General features: G+C 47.2%; 1 protein-coding gene across 5 annotated transcripts in view; it reads right to left on the reverse strand.

The window, feature by feature from the left end:
- Positions 1-1,837: 1,837 nt before the first annotated feature.
- ncanb (neurocan b) overlaps positions 1,838-20,908 on the reverse strand; it is a 416,144-nt gene continuing 397,073 nt past the window's right edge. For all 5 annotated transcript variants that reach the window (XM_073068065.1, XM_073068064.1, XM_073068066.1 and 2 more), the window contains 2 exons: positions 13,926-14,108; positions 1,838-10,880 (listed from right to left, as the gene is read on the reverse strand). In XM_073068065.1, the coding sequence (XP_072924166.1) occupies positions 10,765-10,880; positions 13,926-14,108 (299 nt within the window). In that variant the 3' untranslated portion in view covers positions 1,838-10,764. The remainder of the gene's footprint in view (positions 10,881-13,925; positions 14,109-20,908) is intronic.

Here is a 20,908-nt window from a genome sequence, read left to right on the forward strand (position 1 = left end):
CGAGCTGGGCGGGGGAGGTGATGGGGGACATGGGTGGGGGAGATGAAGGTGAGCTAGGTTAGGAAGACAATGCAGGAGATTGTTGGGGAAAACAAAGGGGAGTTGATGTGGAAGACAATGGGGAGTATGGTGTGGGAGAGAATGGGGAGTTGGATGAGAGAGAGTTGGATGGGGAGGGATGTGGGAGATGATGGAGTGTTGTGTGGGGAGACAATGGGGGTGTTGGGTGGCAGTGATGATGCGGGAGTTGGGTGGGGGAAACAATACAGTTAGATGGGGAGACGATGGGGGAGTTACATGGAGAAGATGATGAGGATGTTTGGGGAGACAATGGGGGAGATTGTTGGGGAAGACAATGGGGAGTTGGGTGTGGGACAGGATGTGGGGCTAGGTTTGGGATTGGATAGGGAGCTGAGTGGGAGAGAGGATGTGAAGTTGGGTGTGAAGACAATGGGATGTTAGATTGGGGAGTGGCGGGGGAGCTGGGTAGGGAGACAATGGGAATTTATGTTGGGGAGAGATAGAGGAATTGAATGGGGAGATGAATGGGAGTTGGGTGCTTGGAGATGGGCTAGTTGAGTGGTGGAGACAATGGGGAGTTGGGTGGGGAGAACATGGGGGATTTTGGTTGGGGACAGATGTGGGATTTGGGTGGTGGAGAGTATGGGGGCATGTTGGGGAGACGATAGGGGAAATGGTTGGGAAAGAATGGGAATTTGGGGTGGGAGACAATGGGGAGTTGGATGTGGGAGATGATGGGGGAGTTGGGTGGGGGAGAGGATGGGGGTTGTATTAGGGAGAGAGTTGGGTGGGTGGGTGTGTGGGAGAGTGGATGTGGGTTGGGTTAGGAGAGAGTTGAATGCAGGTTGGGTTAGGAGAGAGTTGGGTGGGTAGGTGTGTGGGGGAGTGAATGCGGGTTGGGTTAGGAGAGTGGGGGAGCGAATGCGGGTTGGGTTAGGGAGAGAATTGGGTGGATAGGTGTGTGGGGGAATGGATGCAGGCTGGGTTAGGGAGAGAGTTGGATGGGTAAGTGTGTAGGGGAGCAGATGCGGGTTGGGTTTGGAGAGAGTTGGGAGTGGGTGAGGAAAGGGGATTGGGTTGGGGAGAGATTTGTGTGAAGAAGATAATGGGGGAATTGGTTGGGGGAGGACGGCAGTTTGGGTTAGGTTGTCTAGGACAAGAGGGCACAACTTTAGGGTTGAAGGACATCCACTTAGAACAGAAGTGCGGAGAAATTACTTCAGTCAGAGGGTGATAAATCTGTGGAATTTGTTACCATGAGCAGCTGTGGAGGCCAAGTCATTGGGTGTATTAAGGCAGAGATAGATATGTTCTTGATTAGCCAGGGCATCAAAGGGAATGGGGAGAAGGCAGGAGAGTGGGGATGACTGGAAGAACTGGATTAGCCCATGATTGAATGGCGGAGCAGACGTGATGGGCCAAATTCTGCTCCTATATCTTATGGTTTAATGGAGAGTTGGGTGGGGGAGACAATTGGGTAAAAGTTGGTGACAGGATGGGGGATTTGGTGGGGAGATGATGGGGGTTGGGTGGGCGAGACGACAGGTAGTGTGGGGGAGAGATGAATCTGGATTGGGGTACAGTGGTAGGGTAGAGGTGGATTAGACGGCAGGCTGTATCTAAAGGTGTTTACTATCACCAACTCTAGTACAGTGGTGAGAAACAAACCTGGCTGGGAAGATGATGGTGTCAGAGTCATCCTCCTCTGCCCTCCCCATCCCAATCCACACTCAGCCCACTCTCACACTCCCTCCCTTCCCTCCCCCCCCCCCCACCCTCCCTTGTGTTTGTACACAAAGAACTTAAGGGAAGCTAATTCAATTTAAAAAAAACCCTTTATTCTAACAGCCAATGTCCAGTAGATAAAAAGACAGGCTTTGCAGAATGCATATTGTTCACAGCACACTGACTAATACAGACACACTTGGAAATATTAACAAATCACACAACAACACTCAGTAACAGACATGAGATCAGTTTTTCCCAACCAATTTTTCAATTTTGATTATGGACCATGGTGGACAATCCCATTCTGAGCAGAAACTGCAGCTGTGTCCGGCCCTACCGCCAACAGGTCAGTCCCCCACCACCACAGTGTCCGTCCTCCTGACCAGGTCCATCCCATTGTGGCTGGGTCCATCCCATTCCCCCACTGGGTCCTTCCCCCCACCACAGCTGGGACTGGTCCCTTCCCCAGTTGGGTCCGTCTCCCACCACAGCTGGGCCTCACAGATATCCCCAGTACTGGGTATTGAATCACACTATGATGGGTAACATTGGGCTGCTCAGAAATTTGAGAATTATTCTCTGCCCTCCCTCACACTTGCATTATAGGGTGAGTGAGCAACAACCTGTTCAACTAGAATCCACCAGAAACACCAAGCACTACCAGATCTTGTGGCCTGGCCAACCTGCAGGTCCCATTCCCTAGATCCTCTTCCTTGGCCCATTCCAGGTCCTATCCCTCACCCCATTCCCTATACAATGTTCTGGTCCCATTCCCTAGTCCAATTCCCAGCCCTATTCATCACTCCATTCCCTGGTCTGATCCCTCACAAATGGACATGTCTCATTAAAAGCAGGAAGGTCATTGCATCATCCTTGGAGACCAAGGGGCTTCCATGATGAATGGTGTGTGAAGTGTGCTCATGCCATAGAACAGAGAGGCGTAGCACAGCAAGATCCCATAAACTACAACTGTTTGAAAATTGCCAAATTTTGCCTCCACCTGTTAGTGCTAGTCAGGGCATCAGCAGGAAGTTTACTAAGAATCACTGGAACCTTGTGGGATCAATCTCAGGTTCCAGGCCTTGGATATTGCCACACTCCTTCAGACCCACACTGGGACTTACCTCCTACCTTTGGTTCTCAAGTGTCTATAGGAGACAATCTCAGTGTTGAGGAAGCATCTTTCTAGGCTAGAGGTGCCTCTGGAACAGGGTACTGCTGGTACAGTGTAGCTGATCGCAGGATCCCAGTACAAACCCTGCAGTTTGTCAAACTCCTGCCAGTTTGGTTCAGTCCCAGAAAAGCAGACCCAATGACTATCAACAAGAGGGCATCCCAAGTCTCCCTCACAGGCTCTGAATCCTGAAACTCTCCCTCCAACACCGCTGTGGGAGTCTCTTCATCAGGAGGACATCATGGTTCAAGCAGACAGTTCTACCCGCCCCTGCCCCCACCTTCCCCAGGGCAATGAGATGGCAGTAAATACCAGTGATATACCCAGGGTACCCAGAAAGGCCAGTGAAATGGTCTGTTGTAGGCACTGGTTACTCTGAGATTGATGAAAACACTGGTCCTTCTTCAGTGCTCTGTGATGGTCCTGAACAGCAAGCAGCTACACATTCACATTCCCAGGACAAGCCAGGCTGACCTCTCCCCCTCCCCTCTATTACTGGCAGGAGACTGGAGAGGGAATAGGTGTCTTAGAGCTACTTAACGGTGGGGGTGTGAGAGGTGAGGGAGGGGATTTCAGGATGGGTCAGTAGGGAACACAATGTATATGATATCTGAATGCACAGTAGTGAAGTAGATAGCACAATGCTTTATCATGCCATTGAGGTTCAGATACCACTGTCTGTAAGGAGTTTGTATGTTTTTCCAGTGACTTCATGGGTTTCCTCTGGGTGCTTTGGTTTCCTCCCACATTTCAAAGCCATACAGGTAAGTTGTGGGCATGCTATGTTGGTATTGGAAGCATGCCAACACTTGCAGGCTGCCCCCAGGATATCCTCGGACTATGTTGGTGGTTGACACAAACAACCAGTTTGTTTCACTGAATGTTTTGATGTACATGTGACAAATAAAGCTAATCTCTGCAGGAACCATGAGTTTCTCTAGCAACCATCAACACTTTGCTTCAAAGAAACACGACCTTGAAATCGTGCAACATTTGCTGCTGGTAGCTTTGAAAGATGTTACAAAGAGATGTACACATTTAGGAGGGGTATAGAAAGGGTAAATGCAAGCAGGCTTTTCTCCCCTCAGGTTTGGTGAGATTAGAACTAGAGGTTATTGGTTAAGGGTGAAAGGTGAAATGGTTATGGGGAACATGAGGATTAACTGCTTCTCTCAGAGAGTAATGAGGAGCCAGCAGAAGTAGTGGATGCAGGTTCAATTATAACACTTAAGAGAATCTTGGATAGATACATGGATGGGTGGGGTATGCGGGGCTAAGGTCTGAGTACAGATAGATGGGACTAGACAGAAAACTGGGTCAGCACAGAATAGATGGGTTGAAGGGCTAGTTTTGTTGCTCTATGACCAGTGATTCCCAACAGGGTCAGTTCCATCCTTGAAGATGGTGCTTATGTTAAAAGAACCAGAATTCGTCAGAGGGCGATCAAGATTTTTGGGGAGGGGGGGGCATGCAGTAAGCGGAACTCTAACTTGAGACACGAGACCTGACCAATCATTAGTAGAGCAGGCACCTCCAAAAAAAAGGATAAGGCTCTGGAACACAGGAAGAAGCATAGCTTTGCAGGCAGGGAACACTCATTGTCACAATGCATCTGAAACTCAGCAATTACATCGGACCTTACTAACCAAAGAGACATTACTGAGGATGCATGAATTGGCAGCCAGGGTGCCCAAACTTGACTCATGACATGGAATGAGTTCATGCAATTTAACAGTTGATAAGTTGAGTACAGCCTCTCAAATCTACAGAATACAGTCACACAATGCTACAGAACTGGCCGGAACCAAATGGTGAAATAGAGCCAATCAGTGAATGTGCCAACCTCGAGGATTCCTCTTGAAGTGTTCAAAGTGACCTCAGCTTCATATGGGCAGACAAGAATGATCTTTGGGGATTGTGAGACCTTACATGATTGGTCAATCATGCTAACTGGAATAGTATAAAGGTAGCTTGCTGAACACCAGTTCTATCCTGACTAAATTCAGATTCCAATCTGAAGCCTTGTCAATGTAATTTTCATTGTTGAGATCATCTTCATCTTCGCCTCACCGTTCCTTTGCGTGCCGCCACCATCATTCCATCCATGTCAACTCACTGCTGTTGCCAACATTTGATAGGCATTCCCAATCTGTGTTAATTTATTATTTTAATGTAGCCCCATTGATGATGGATAAATATGTACAGAGCGATCTCTATGAGTCTGGAGATGGTGAAGCCTTGAATTCTAATCCTGCTGAGAAACAGAAACTACAGAAAGTGCGTCAGTACAATGTTGCATACCTGGAGTATGGATTTATTCTGTTCTCATCAGATCAGTGACACCCCATGTGTCTTATTTGTAATACTGTGCTGTCTAATGAAGCCATGAAACTATCAAGATTGCAAGAATACTTCCATAAAAGACACCCTGAAAAGGCTACTTATGGTGTTTCTTAGTTCCAGAAGATGAAAGAAGCATTTGAAAAGTGTTGCACACTTGAGTCATTTGCCAAGAAAGCTAAAAATGACCTTGATAGTGGTCTCAATGCTTCTTATAACATTTCTAAAATGAAAGCAAGGTGTAGAAAATCTCATACAATTGGTGAACTATGAATAATACCTGCTCTATCAGAAGTTCTCACCACTGTTCTCAAAATAAATATCAGTATTTTAAAATCAATTCCTCTGAGTAATAACTCTGTAGCTTGTCGTATTGATGAAATGAGTGAAGACATTGAGTACCAAGCTATGCACAAAGCTGCAGAAAACAGAATTTGCAATACAACTGAATGAGTTATCTGTGTGAGACAGAGGCATTACTAATGGCATGTGTATGGTTTATCTTCAATAGAAAAGTTTATGAAGAGATTCTCTTTTGTAAAAAGTGAAAAGCAAATATCAACGGAGAATCAATCTATGATGAGCTCAAAATGTATATTGATAAAAGTATTCCAGTTAGGAACATAATATCTTGCGCAACAGATGGAGCAACATATATGACAAGTCACCATGCTGGTTTAGTGACACTTATGAAAAAGAAATTCCAAGTCTATTTGCAATCCATTGAGTAATTCATTGTCAATATCTCACAGCCAAAAACCTCAACCAGTGACTTGTTTTCAAGCATGATTCTTGTTACATCTGCTTTAACAAAATTAAAACTCATCCAATAAATAGCATAATATTTTGCCAGTTATGCTAAGATAACAATGAAGAGTTTGAATGCTTGCTTCTTCACACAGTAGTGTGTTAGCTGTCAAAAGACTGCTGCTTAAACCATTTCTTTGACCTTTCTGACACTGGTTGAATTTTTGCTCAAAGTCAACAGGAGTTTGGGAAACAAGATTGAACTTCTATGCAGAGACATGGCATACCTAATCAGTCTGTATGAGAACATGAACATTGTAAATCTGAAACTGCAAGTTGAGAATTTCAATTTAATCTGGGCTAAAAGTGCAGTGTCCACTTTTATCGGAAAATTGGAAACATATAAGCAAAACATTGGGAGAAGAATGTTCTCATTGTTTCCCTGCATAGAAAGTATGGCACTGTCTTTCACAGACATGATTTGTAAGACTACTGCTTTCACCTTCAGGCAAACTGCTCTTTAATGCATTTCCATCCTCCTACCTTGTTAAAAGAGGCTTCAGTGCAATGAACCACATTCTGACAAAAAACAGAAACTGCTTGGAGATTGTTACACGTGGGGACTTGAGGCTTTTGCTGTCACAACTTGAACCAGATATTTCAACTCTTGCTAAAAACCAGACTCAAGAATCACATTGATATCGAAGCTGCTGTACAGCACACAGGTACTGTGTAAGCTAGGTTTAAACACAAATAAAAATTTAAAGCAGAATCATTTTTCTCATGGTAGCATATGGTAGACATGTTTTTACACAAAGGGGGAGCCAGAAATTATGTTGGGCCTAAGAGGGGCGCTTGCAAGTATGAAGGTGCTTTAGTGGGGTATTGGGCTAAAAAAGGTTGGGAAATATTGCTCTATGACTCCAGGTGGTGCCTCAACAAGGTAGCATTTATCACTAAGGGCCTTCACCATCTGGGACATGTCCTCTTCTTGTTACTGCCATAGGGGAGGAGGTTCAAGAGCCTGAAGGACCAATCAAGAGTGACAATGGGAAAGTGTGTATGGAACCAGAGGAAATAGCAGAGGTACTTAATGAGTACTTTGCTTCAGTATTCACTACGGAAGAGGATCTTGGCGATTGTAGGGATGACTCTCATTCCAACATGTCAGTCCATGGCCTCCTTTACTGTCGCAATGAGGCCACACTCAGGTTGGAGGAGCAACACCTTATATTCCGTCTGGATAGCCCCCAACCTGATGGCATGAACATCGATTTCTTAAACTTCCAGTAATGTCCCCCCACCTCATCCTTCACCATTCGCCATTCCCATTTCCCTCTCTCACCTTATCTCCTTACCTGCACAGCACCTCCATCTGGTGCTCCTCCCCCTTTTCTTTCTTCTTCTATGGCCTTCTGTTCTCTCGAATCAGATTCTCCCTTCTCCAGCCTGTATCCCTTTCACCAATCAACTTTCCAGCTCTTTACTGAACCCCTCCGCCTCTCACCTCGTGTTTCTTCCTCCCCTCCCCCACCTTCTTATTCTGATTCCTCATCTTTTTTTCCTCCAGCTCTGATGAAGGATTTCAGCCCAAAACATTGACTGTACATCTTTTCCACAGATACTGCCTGGCCTGCTGAGTTTCTCCAGCATTTTGTATTTCCAACATCTGCAGATTTTCTCTTAGCTGTGTTAGAAAGGTTGGATATGTAGAATTTGCTGGAGTTTGGAAAAGTATCGAGGACTTGATTGAAAGTTACAAGATCCTAAGAGATGTATCCCTTTGAAGAAGAACCTAGAAGTTATTTTCTCAGTAGGCCATGAGTCTTTGAAACTCTCATTCTCAGTAGTAGAAGCAACAATTCTGAGTATCTTCAAAGAAGAGATGAATAGATACTTAATCAGTGACAGGTGAAAGGTTACTGCAGGTGCAGTTGAATCAGCCATGATCTTGTTGATAGTAGAGCAGGTTAATGAGATAAAGGGTTGAAGTCATGTTTAAGGTCAAAACCAACAGGCTTAGGACATCAGGAGGGACAGGTTCTGCTGGAAGCTGGAGCTGGTGACCACTGACCAGTGGAGTGTGAGGACACACATCTCCTGCTTTTTTAAAAATCTTTATGTTTTGGCCACATTCAGGTGCTGACTGGTCAGCGATATATTTTTACCCTCACTGATAATTCCTGGTGCCATGGGATAGATTGCATACTTCATGGATACCTGCCATAATCCCAAACCCATGACTTGAATACACCCCTCAATCTCAAAAGCAATATCTCAGTCACCAATAATCACACCTCCAATATCTACCTTTCCTTGTGTCGCTGATTGTATCCTCACTGATGTCAATTCAGCTCCCTTTAAGATGGGGCTACCGAAGACGTGCGAAAGCTTACTGGTAGTTCGAAAGCAAAGGAATTTTATTTAAAACATTATTAAATTCACACTTTTGAAGTAAATTTTGGGGAACTATCACTGCAAACAATGAAGAGGGGAGCGAGGCAAAGTGAACTTGCAAGGTATGCTCTTCTGGTAGGCTGCAAACTTGACGCAATTGGAGCTATGTTGGTTGGAGTGAATGATTCAGAGGGGAGAAGATGGAACAGAGGAGTTCCACTGCCCATCCAGCTGGCCCGGGTGTGAGGCTGGATCGATCTAAGCACAAAGCCAATTTGGAGAGGTCTTTGGCAGCGAAATCCAGGCTCAAATTGAATCCCTGGGTGGTGTGTTCTTGGCCTGTAGTGAGGTCCAGGTCCTAATGCGAGGTACAATACACAGTTTGGACAATCTAAACACTGGCCCAGATGGACTGGAAAGCAGGATGTTGAAAGTCGGACTAGATTGGAACCCTCTAGGCATGATTTGTTTTGTGTTTTCTCTCTTTTTCTGTGGGTACCTGGGATTGGTCTTTTTTTTTTTAAATTGGGTTCTTTCCAGTTCCTTGCTTTGTGACTGCCTGTAAGCAAATAAATCTCAAGGCTGTATAATTTATACCTTCATTGATAATAAATTGCACATTGAATCTTTGACTCTCATGCCATCCCTCAGTAATCCCCTCCCCCAGCACCCTGTATCGCTAACTGTATCCCACTGACATAAATCCAAATCTCTCTCCCACCATCCCTCAGTAACCCTTTTCACCCAGCACCCTGTGTCACTGACTGTATCCCCAATGACGTTAATCAACTCTTTCACACTGTCATTCAATAGCCTCTCTCCCCCCAGGCCCTTTGTTTCTGATAGCTCCCTGCAAGTTCCTGTGCTCTCACTGGGGTCGCGTAATCAGAGATGTGCATCCCAAAGCCTCAATTAGTACATTATGAACCCTGTAACTCATTTAGCCTCAGTGACTGAGTAGACTATTGTTCATCCTATAATGAAATTTATCAGTCATTTCATGACACCTCTAGACTGAGGAGAGCTTATTGCTTTTGTATAAAACATTTCAGAAAATTTCCTTCCAATTCCCTCGACAAAAGTCTGCTCTGAACTGGTAAAGAAGGGAGTTTAACTACCCCTGTCCAAAATGAACGGATACCTCTGACCATTCCTCAGAGACCAGGGACGCTTTTTTTCTCCGTGGCTAATAATTCTTTTCATTCAGGAACCTGGGCATTCATCAGATTAAGTTTATTGTCATGTGTACAGGAAGAGAGTTACAGGTAAAATGATCAGTATTATTGACCATTCCTAACTCTGCTTGAAAGTCTGCTGAGTCTCAGAGTCTCATCCCTAAATGATGTCAATGTATTCACACATCAGCCTTTTCCTGACACTTACAGTCCACGTTTATGAAATTAATTAAGGGTAAATTCCCTAGTCCCTCCAGTGGGATTTGAATTCCTCTTCCTGGATCATTGTAACACAGCAAAACTCTACAGATGTTGGAAATAAGCAAAAACCCAGAGTTAATATTCCACTGGACCAATGGTCACTGATGTGAAACAGTAACTAGTTGTAACCTGAGTTTCTAGGCACCAGAGTAGTTCAACATTGTGAACTATCACATGACAGGAACCCAGCCGGAATTACCACCGCTCTACTCAATCAGGGAAATCCCTGCGCTAGTTCTTGGATTTAGCTGAGTTAGCATACCTGAACAAAGAAAGAGTCCACACAGAGAATCTCACTGAGAAGGAAGTGCTGGGCATTAATGAAGGGTTTGCTTGTAATTCATTCCAATCCAAAGACCAGGGAGTCTTGCTGAACTGTGACAAATTCCTTGGGGCTTCACTGAAACTACACTGGGCAATGTAACAGGAGCAACACTCATTAAAGGCATTCCCACAATAATGTGTTAACCTGTTTTCAATTAATTGTTTTAATGAGTTCAGAAACAATGCATTAACTCATCTGTTATTGGTAGGACAGGGAATCTGTTAGGGAGTGGTATGAGGGGTCTTACAGGAACTAATCAATCCAGCACCTATTTTTAAACCAACCTCATCTATAATCAGTTTTTCAAAATTAATATGTGTGCCTTTTTGAAAGGATTATTGGCTAATCGTTCACCCACGTTGCATACTGAACATGAGTAGCCCAGGGACATTTGCCTGGGTACTGATTCTCAATCAATACTTTCACCTTTAGGTTCCACAATTATTTTTTTAGAAAAATACGTGACGTAACTCTCGCAAACTAAAAACAACCCTTCCAGCCGCCCCAAGGGTGGTTTTCAAACAAAACATCTTGCAGGATTTCAGTGTCATGTACTTGTGCTGGGCACCTGCTCTTGCACGACAGGACACCCCTGCTCAGTAGAAGTGTTTCATCTCCATCCGAAGTGACTCGAGATGCTTTTTGTGCTTCCGCTTCTCCTTCCTGCTGCCTTTGTGCTGGTGCCTTGGTGACCTGCGATTTCCAGATGCTCCTGGACAGTGAAACAGGCACTATTGTCAACACTTTTGGGCCCCAAATCTCAGAAAGGATATGTTGTCATTGGAGAGTCCAGAGGAGGATCATAGGGATCACTCCGGGAATGACTGGATTAACATATGAGGAGTGTTTGGCAGTTTGGGCCTGTACTCAATGGGATTTAGAAGGATGTGGGGAGGGGGAATCTCTTTGAAACCTACCGAATGTTGAAAGGACTAGGTAGGGTGGATGTGGAGAGGGTGTTTCCTTTGGTGGGGGTATCCAGAACTAGAGGGCACAGCCTCAAAATTGAGGAGTGATCCTTTAGAACAGAGAGTCATGAATCTGTGGTATGTTCTGCCTTGAGTATATTCAAGGCAGAAGTTTATCGTTTCCTGATTGGTCAGGGCATCAAAGGATATGGTAAGAAGGCAGGTGCATGGGGTTCAGTGGGATCTGGGATCAGCTATGATGGAATGGTGGCGCAGACTTGATGGGCTGAGTGGCCTAATTTTGCTTCTATGTGTTTTGGTCAAGACAGAAAAAATAAAAAAAATGGCAGGGAACCAGTGAGGCAGGGAACCAGTGAGGCTGGGAACCATGTGAGGGTGAAAGTTCAACTCCAGAGATGGAGGTACTGGAATCCAGAGCAACACTCACAAAACTGGAGGAACTCAACAAATCAGGCAGCATCTGTGGAGGGGGATGGACAGTCAACATTTCAACAACAGACTGAGGAGCTCAACACAAAATGTTGAGTGCCATCTCCCCACACAGAGGCTGCCTGACACATTGTTCCTCCAGCAATTTGTGTGTTGGTGTACATTCTCCACAATCTGCCATTTCTAGTGTGTCCATGGATAGAGATCGGTCAATCAGAGGATTGTAGGAGGGTGGGGGGGGGGGGGGGGGGGGTCATTGGTGAGTGTGAGTGTTGGTAGGATTGGAGTTTGGTCAGTCGATGAAAGTTGACAAATCGAGGGGTGGGTTAGGACAGGAGCGTACAGAAAGTACGAAGGATCTTCCCCTAGTTTTACCCTCCCTCAATACAACCCTTATCTCTGTACATCCTCTCCCTCAGTGTGACTCTCCCTTACTACCTCCACTCTCCCAGTGTGACTCTCCCTCCTCAGTGGGCTGAGGAGAGCAAGAAGGGGGCATGAGAAGGCCTTGGTGAGTAGGGTAAAGGAAAACCCAAAGGCATTCTTCAATTATGTGAAGAACAAAAGGATGACAGGAGTGAAGATAGGACCGATTAGAGATAAAGGTGGGAAGATGTACCTGGAGACTGTGGAAGTGAACGAGGTCCTCAATGAATACTTCTCTTCGGTATTCACCAATGAGAGGGAACTTGATGGTGAGGACAATATGAGTGAGGTTGAAGTTCTGGAGCATGTTGATATTAAGGGAGAACAGGTGTTGGAGTTGTTAAAATACATTAGGACAGATAAGTCCCCTGGCCTGATGGAATATTCCCAGGCTGCTCCACGAGGTGAGGGAAGAGATTGCTGAGCCTCTGGCTAGGATCTTTATGTCCTCGTTGTCCACAGGAATGGTACCGGAGGATTGGAGGGAGCTAATGGTGTCCCCTTGTTCAAAAAAGGTAGCAGGGATAGTTCGGGTAATTATAGACCAGTGAGCCTTACATCTGTGGTGGGAAAGCTGTTGGAAAAGATTCTTAGAGATAGGATCTATGGGCATTTAGAGAATCATGGTCTGATCAGGGACAGTCAGCATGGCTTTGTGAAGGGCAGATCGTGTCTAACAAGCCTGTTAGAGTTCTTTGAGGAGGTGACCAGGCATATAGATGAGGGTAGTGCAGTGGATGTGATCTACATGGATTTTAGTAAGGCATTTGATAAGGTTCCACATGGTAGGCTTATTCAGAAAGTCAGAAGGCATGGGATCCAGGGAAGTTTGGCCAGGTGGATTCAGAATTGCCTGCAGAAAGCAGAGGGTTGTGGTGGAGGGAGTACATTCTGATTAGAGGGTTGGAACTAGTGGTGTCCCACAAGGATCGGTTCTGGGACCCCTACTTTTCATGCTTTTTATTAACAACCTGGATGTGGGGTAGAAGGGTGGGTTGGCAAGTTTGTAGATGACACAAGGGTTGGTGGTGTTATGGGTAGTGTTGAGGATTGTCGAAGATTGCAGAGACATTGATAGGATGCAGAAGTGGGCTGAGAAGTGGCAATTGGAGTTCAACCCGGAGAAGTGTGAGGTGGTACACTTTGGAAGGACAAACTCCAAGGCAGAGTACAAAGTAAATGGCAGGATACTTGGTAGTGTGGAGGAGCAGAGGGATCTGGGGGTACATGTCCACAGATCCCTGAAAGTTGCCTCACAGGTAGATAGGGTAGTTAAGAAAGCTTATGGGGTGTTAGCTTTCATAAGTTGAGGGATAGAGTTTAAGCGTCGTGAGGTAATGATGCAGCTCTATAAAACTCTGGTTAGGCCACACTTGGAGTACTGTGTCCAGTTCTAGTCACCTCACTATAGGAAGGATGTGGAAGCATTGTAAAGTGTACAGAGGAGATTTACCAGGATGCTGCCTGGTTTAGAGAGTATGGATTATGATCAGAGATTAAGGGAGCTAGGGCTTTACTCTTTGGAGAGGAGGAAGATGAGAGGAGACATGATAGAGGTGTACAAGATATTAAGAGGAATAGACAGAGTGGACAGTCAGCACCTCTTCCCCAGGGCACCACTGCTCAATACAAGAGGACATGGCTTTAAGGTAAGGGGGTGGGAAGTTCAAGGGGGATATTAGAGGAAGGTTTTTCACTCAGAGAGTGGTTGGTGCGTGGAATGCACTGCCTGAGTCAGTGGTGGAGGCAGATACACTAGTGAAATTTAAGAGAGTACTAGACAGGTATATGGAGGAATTTAAGATGGGGGGTTATATGGGAGGCAGGATTTAAGGGTCGGCACAACATTGTGGGCCAAAGGGCCAGTACTGTGCTGTACTGTTCTATGTTCTATGTACCCATCCCTCAGTGTGACCCTCCCTCGGAACCACTCCTCCCTCAGTAACAACCCCTCCCCTCGCACGTGTACTCACGGCTCAGACAGACGACCCTAGGCCGGTCCCACTTGCCGCTGCTGTGACACCGGACGGTGGGGATGTGCCTCTGGGTGAAGCCGTCCTGGCATTGGTATCGAACCAGCGAGTGGATCTCGTAGCGGGCCTTCCGGCGCCCCATCACTATGGCGTTCTCCACTGAGGGTGGGGGGCCACACAGGACTGCCGGGGAGGGAGACAATTACTTCAGGTGTCCTTAGAGTAGCTGCTGCACCTGTGCCCACCCACCCCCAACCTGAGACCACCCCCACGATAAGAGACCCAGGAACCATTTACCCCCAACCCAGGGCAATCCCCTTCAATCACCCCTAGGGACCCAGGATCATCTTATCTACCCTCCCACCCTCACCTCCACCCCCAGAGAGCTGGCCATCCTGCCCACCTCTCACCCTCACCTCTACCCCAGAACCCAGGACCACCTTGTCTGCCCTCCCCCCGTCACAAAACAGACCCCTTTCAATCACTTCCCCCTCCACTGTGTGACCCAGGACCACCCTATCTGTTCTCCACCCCCCCCCCCCCCCGGTCACAAAACAGACCACCCCTTTCAATCACCTCCCCCTCCACTGTGTGATCCAGGGCCACCCTGTACACCCATCCCCCTCACAGTCATTCAGGACTACCCTGTCTGTCCCAACTCAGAACTATCCCTCTCAATCACCTCCCCTTCCACAGTCTGACCATTAACCACTATGTCCACTTCTCACTGTCTCCTCCACTCCCAGAACCCAGGACCACCCTGTCTGTCCTACCCCTCACAAGTCAGGAGTACTCCTCTCAATTATACCCTCGTATACATAGAGACCCAGACCCAGGACTATTAATTCATCAATTCCACCCAAACCCACACCAGAGATCTAGGAACACCTTGTCTGATCTTCACTGCACACTCAAAGTAGTTATTGCTCTGGGAAGACCATTCAGCCCAGACAGATATTCAACATATATCATTCCCTTCCCACCTGACCATGGCAGTATAATCCACTAAGTACGGCTTTAGGTGCCTACGTCATAGTCTACATTGAGAGAATTCTTTCCCCGTGTGCAGAGGGATCTGTCCCCATGTGCAGGTGGATCAGTCCCCGTGTGCAGGTGGATCAGTCCCCGTGTACAGGTGGATCCGTCCCCGTGTGCAGAGGGATCCGTCCCCCTGTGCAGAGGGATCCGTCCCCGTGTGCAGAGGGATCCGTCCCCGTGTGCAGAGGGATCCGTCCCCGTGTGCAGAGGGATCCGTCCCCGTGTACAGGTGGATCCGTCCCCGTGTACAGGTGGATCCGTCCCCGTGTACAGGTGGATCTGTCCCCATGTACAGGTGGATCTGCCCCCATGTACAGGTGGATCTGCCCCGTGAGCAGAGGGATCTGTCCCCTTGTACCGAGGGATCCATCCCCGTGTGCAGAGGGATCCGTCCCCATGTGCAGAGGGATCTGTCCTCCTGTGCAGAGGGATCTGTCCTCGTGTGCAGGTGGATCTGCCCCGTGTACAGGTGGATCTGTCCCCGTGTGCAGGTGGATCTGTCCCCGTGTACAGTGGGATCGGTCCCCGTGTGCAGAGGGATCGGTCCCCGTGTGCAGAGGGATCGGTCCCCGTGTGCAGAGGGATCTGTCCCCGTGTGCAGGTGGATCTGTCCCCGTGTACAGTGGGATCGGTCCCCGTGTACAGTGGGATCGGTCCCCGTGTACAGAGGGATCGGTCCCCGTGTACAGAGGGATCGGTCCCCGTGTACAGTGGGATCGGTCCCCGTGTACAGTGGGATCGGTCCCCGTGTGCAGAGGGATCAGTCCCCGTGTGCAGAGGGATCAGTCCCCGTGTGCAGAGGGATTTGTCCCCGTGTGCAGAGGGATCAGTCCCTGTGTGCAGAGGGATCTGTCCCCTTGTACCGCGGGATCTGTCCTCGTGTACAGGTGGATCTGCCCCGTGTACAGTGGGATCGGTCCCCGTGTGCAGAGGGATCCGTCCCCGTGTACAGGTGGATCAGTCCCCGTGTACAGGTGGATCAGTCCCCGTGTGCAGGTGGATCCGTCCCCGTGTGCAGAGGATTCCGTCCCCGTGTGCAGAGGGATCCGTCCCCGTGTGCAGAGGGATCCGTCCCCGTGTGCAGAGGGATCTGTCCCCTTGTACCGCGGGATCTGTCCTCGTGTACAGGTGGATCTGCCCCGTGTACAGTGGGATCAGTCCCCGTGTGCAGAGGGATCTGTCCCCGTGTACAGGGGGATCGGTCCCCGTGTACAGGGGGATCGGTCCCCGTGTGCAGAGGGATCTGTCCCCGTGTGCAGGTGGATCTGTCCCCTTGTACCGAGGGATCTGTCCCCGTGTGCAGAGGGATCCGTCCCCGTGTGCAGAGGGATCAGTCCCCGTGTGCAGAGGGATCAGTCCCCGTGTGCAGAGGGATCTGTCCCCTTGTACCGCGGGATCTGTCCTCGTGTACAGGTGGATCTGCCCCGTGTACAGTGGGATCGGTCCCCGTGTGCAGAGGGATCCATCCCCGTGTGCAGAGGGATCCGGCCCCGTGTGCAGGTGGATCCGTCCTCGTGTACAGTGGGATCGGTCCCCATGTACAGAGGGATCTGTCCCCGTGTACAGTGGGATCGGTCCCCGTGTGCAGAGGGATCGGTCCCCGTGTGCAGAGGGATCGGTCCCCGTGTGCAGAGGGATCGGTCCCCGTGTGCAGAGGGATCCGTCCCCGTGTACAGGTGGATCAGTCCCCGTGTACAGGTGGATCAGTCCCCGTGTGCAGGTGGATCCGTCCCCGTGTGCAGAGGGATCCGTCCCCGTGTGCAGAGGGATCCGTCCCCGTGTGCAGAGGGATCCGTCCCCGTGTGCAGAGGGATCTGTCCCCTTGTACCGCGGGATCTGTCCTCGTGTACAGGTGGATCTGCCCCGTGTACAGTGGGATCAGTCCCCGTGTGCAGAATGATCTGTCCCCGTGTACAGTGGGATCGGTCCCCGTGTACAGGGGGATCGGTCCCCGTGTGCAGAGGGATCTGTCCCCGTGTACAGAGGGATCGGTCCCCGTGTACAGAGGGATCTGTCCCCGTGTACAGAGGGATCTGTCCCCATGTGCAGAGGGGTCGGTCCCCATGTGCAGAGGGATCTGTCCCCGTGTGCAGGTGGATCCGTCCCCGTGTGCAGAGGGATCCGTCCCCGTGTACCGAGGGATCCGTCCCCGTGTACAGGTGGATCCGTCCCCGTGTGCAGGTGGATCTGTCCCCTTGTACCGAGGGATCTGACCCCTTGTACCGAGGGATCTGTCCCCGTGTGCAGAGGGATCCGTCCCCGTGTGCAGAGGGATCCATCCCCGTGTGCAGGTGGATCCGTCCTCGTGTGCAGAGGGATGATATTTCTAGATAGTCTGCACGAGGGAATACTTCAGATTTGGGATAATTGGATTCTCTTCCAGGAGCCTTCATAGAGAGACAGTTTGCACCTGAACTGGAAGGAAACTAATATCCTAGCAGGAACCTTTGCTGGTGCTTCACAGAGTAGGGTCTAGAGTTCCAGGGGATTGGGAATCTGAGTGCCAGAACTAATAATTGAGTGGATATGGTTAAGCCTATATAAAGTCAGGGATCAAAAGGTTAAGTACAATGGGACTAATATTCTGAGTTGTGTATATTTGAATGTAAGGAGTATTGTGGGGAAAGTGGATGGTTTTAGGGCATGGAACAGGATGTGGAGTTATGACATTGTAGCCATTAGTGAGACTTGCTTGCAGGAAAGACAGGACTGGCAGCTCATGTTCTGAGTTCCGTTGTTTTAGACATGATAAAGCAGGAGGGATTGAAGGGGAGGGGTGACATTACTAGTCAAGGAAAACGTCACGGCAGTGCTCAGACAGGACAGACCAGAGAGCTCAGCTAGGAAATATGGGTAGAACTGAGGAATAAGAAAGGTATGACCACATTAATGGGATTATATTATAGACCACCTAACAGTCTGTGGGATTTAGAGGAGGAAATATTGTAGACAGATTGCAGACTGTTGCAAGAAACTTAAGATTGTAATCATGGGTGATTTTGACTGGGACTCACATGCTGTAAATGGGCTGGATGGAAAATGTGTTCAGGAAAGTTTTCTTAATCCTGATGGGAATTATATACGGAGCGCTAAACAGTAGTAAGGATGTGGTCTACAATTTACAACGGGAGATAGAAAATGCATGCCAAAAGGGCAATGTTACAATAGTTATAAGGGATTTCAATATGCAGGTAAACTGAGAGAATCAGGTTGGTGCTGGATTCCAGGAATTTATAGAGTGCCTACAAGATGGCTTTTTAGAGCAGCGTGTGGTTGAGCCCACTAGAGGACCAGCCATTCTGAATTGGGTGTTGTGGAATGAACCAGACTTGATTAGAGAGCTTAAGGTAAAAGAACACTGAGGGAAAGTGATCATAATATGATCAAATTCACCATGAAATTTGAGTAGGTGAAGCTAAATTCAGATGTATCTGTATTACATTGGAGTAAAGGGAATTACAGAGGCATGAGAAAGGATTTAGCCAGCATTGATTGGGAAAAAAACACTTGCAAGGATGACAGCAGAATAGCTATGGATGGAATTTCTGGAAGTAATTGGGAAGGCACAGATTATATACATCTCAAAGAGGAAGAGGTATTCTAAAGACAAGATAACACAACCTTGGCTAACAAGAAAAGTCAAACCCAACATAAAAACCAAAGAGAGGGCATATAATAGAGCAAAAATTCGTAGAATTTAGAGGATTGGGAAGCTTTTAAAAACCAACAGAAGGCAACTAAAAAAGTCATTAAGAAGATAAAGATGGAATACAGAATTAAACTAGCCAATAATATTAAAGAGGATAACAAAAGTTTCTTCAGATATCTAAAAGTGTAAAAGAGAGGCGAGAGTGGATATCAGACCACTGGAAAATGATGCTACAGAGGTAGTCATGGGGGACAACGAAACGGTGGGTGAACTGAATAAGTATTTTGGATCAGATTTCACTGTGGTGGACACTAGGAGTATGGTAAAAGTTCCAGGTGTCAGGGGGCATGAAGTGTGTGAAGTTACCAGAACTGGAGAGAAGGTTCTTGGGAAACTGAACAGTCTGAAGGTAGATAAGTCAGCTGGACCAGATGGTGAACACCCCAGGGTTCTGAAAGAGGTGGCTGAAAGATCATGAAGGCATTAGTAATGATCTTTCAAGAATCACTAGATTCTGGAATGGTTCCAAAATACAGCAAAATTGCAAATGTCCCTCCACTCTTCTGGAAGGGAGAGAGGCAGAAGAAATGAAACTATAGGCCAGTTAGTCTGACCTCAGTGGTTGGGAAGATGTTGGAGTCAATTATTAAGGATGAGGTCTCTAGGGATTTGGAGGCACATAATAAAATAGGACGTGGTCAACATGGTTTCCTCAAGGGAAAATCTTGCCTGACAAATCTGTTGGAATTTTGTGAAGAAATATCAAGCAGGACAGACAAGGGAGAATCAGCTGATATTGTGTACTTGGATTTCCAGAAGGCCTTTAACAGGTGCCACACATGAGGCTGCTTAACAAGCTATAAACCCATGGTTTTACAGGAAAGATTCTAGTATGGATAAAGCAGTGGCTGATTGGCAGAAGGCAAAGAGCAGGAATGAAAGGAGCCTTTTTCTAGCTGGCCGGCAGTGACTAGTGGTGTTCTGCAGGGGTCTGTGTTGGAACCAATTCTTTTTACGTTATATGTCAATGATTTGGATGATGGAATTGATGGCTTTGTTGCAAAGTTTGCAGAGGATATGAAGATAGGTGGAGGGCAGGTAGTTTTGAGGATATAGAGAAGATACAGAAGGATTTTGACAAAATAGGAGAATGGACAAAGAAGTGGTAGATGGAATACAGTATTGGGAAGTGTACGGTCATGCACTTTGGTAGAAGAAATGAAAGGGTTGACTAATGGAGAGAAAATACAAGAAAATACAAGGGGCGCAAATGGACTTGGGAGTTCTTTTGCAGAACACCCTAAAGTGGTGATTCATTTCAAGTGGACTAGAATCTGAAAGCAAGGATGTAACACTGAGACTTTATAAAGCACTGGTAAGGCTTCACTTGGAATATTGTGAACAGTTTTGGGCTCCTTATCTTAGAAAGGATGTGCTGAAACTAGAAAGGGTTCAAAGGAGGTTCACAAAAATAATTCATATGAAGAGCATTTGATGGCTCTGGGCCTGTATTTGCTTGAGTTCAGAAGAATGAGGAGTGGCTTCATTAAAATCTATCGAATGGTGAAAAGACTTGATAGAGTGGATGTGGTGAGGATTGTTTCCTATGGTGAGAGAGTCTAAGACCAGAGGGCACAACCTCAGAATAGTGGGGCATCCTTTTAGAATGCAGAGGAAGAGGAATTTCCTTAGCCAGACAGTAATAAATCTGTGGAATTCTTTGCCACAGGCAGATATGGAGGTCAAGTCTTTTTGGATGTAAAGCCAGCAGAACTTGATAGATTCTTGATTGGTCAGGGCATGAGGGCATGAAGAGATACAGTGAGAAGGCAAGAGATTGGGACTGAGAGGAAAATTGGATCAACCATGTTGAAATGGTATAGACTCGATAGGCTAAATTCTGCTCCTATATCTTATAGTCTTATGGCCTTAATCAGTACATAGAAGTCCCAACTAGAGAAAGTGCAATACTTCATCTCCTATTAGGGAATGAGACAGGGAAAGTGACAGAAAATTTTGCAGGGGGTCATTTTGTATCTAATGATTATAATGCTATCAGTTTTTAAGGTACTTATGGAAAAGGATAGGTCTGGTCCTCAGGTTGAGTGTCTAAATTGGAGAAAGGCTAATTTTGATGGTATCAGAAAGGATATGGCAAGTGTGGACTGGGACAGGTTTTTTTCTGGCAAAGGTGTACTTTGTAAGTGGAAGGCCTTCAAAAGTGAAATTTTAAGAGTACAGAGTTTGTATGTTCCTGTCAGAATAAAAGGCATGGGTAACAAGTTGAGAGAACCTT

Source organism: Hemitrygon akajei, chromosome 16, assembly GCF_048418815.1.
Source record: "Hemitrygon akajei chromosome 16, sHemAka1.3, whole genome shotgun sequence".
In the NCBI taxonomy this organism is placed as follows: domain Eukaryota; kingdom Metazoa; phylum Chordata; class Chondrichthyes; order Myliobatiformes; family Dasyatidae; genus Hemitrygon; species Hemitrygon akajei.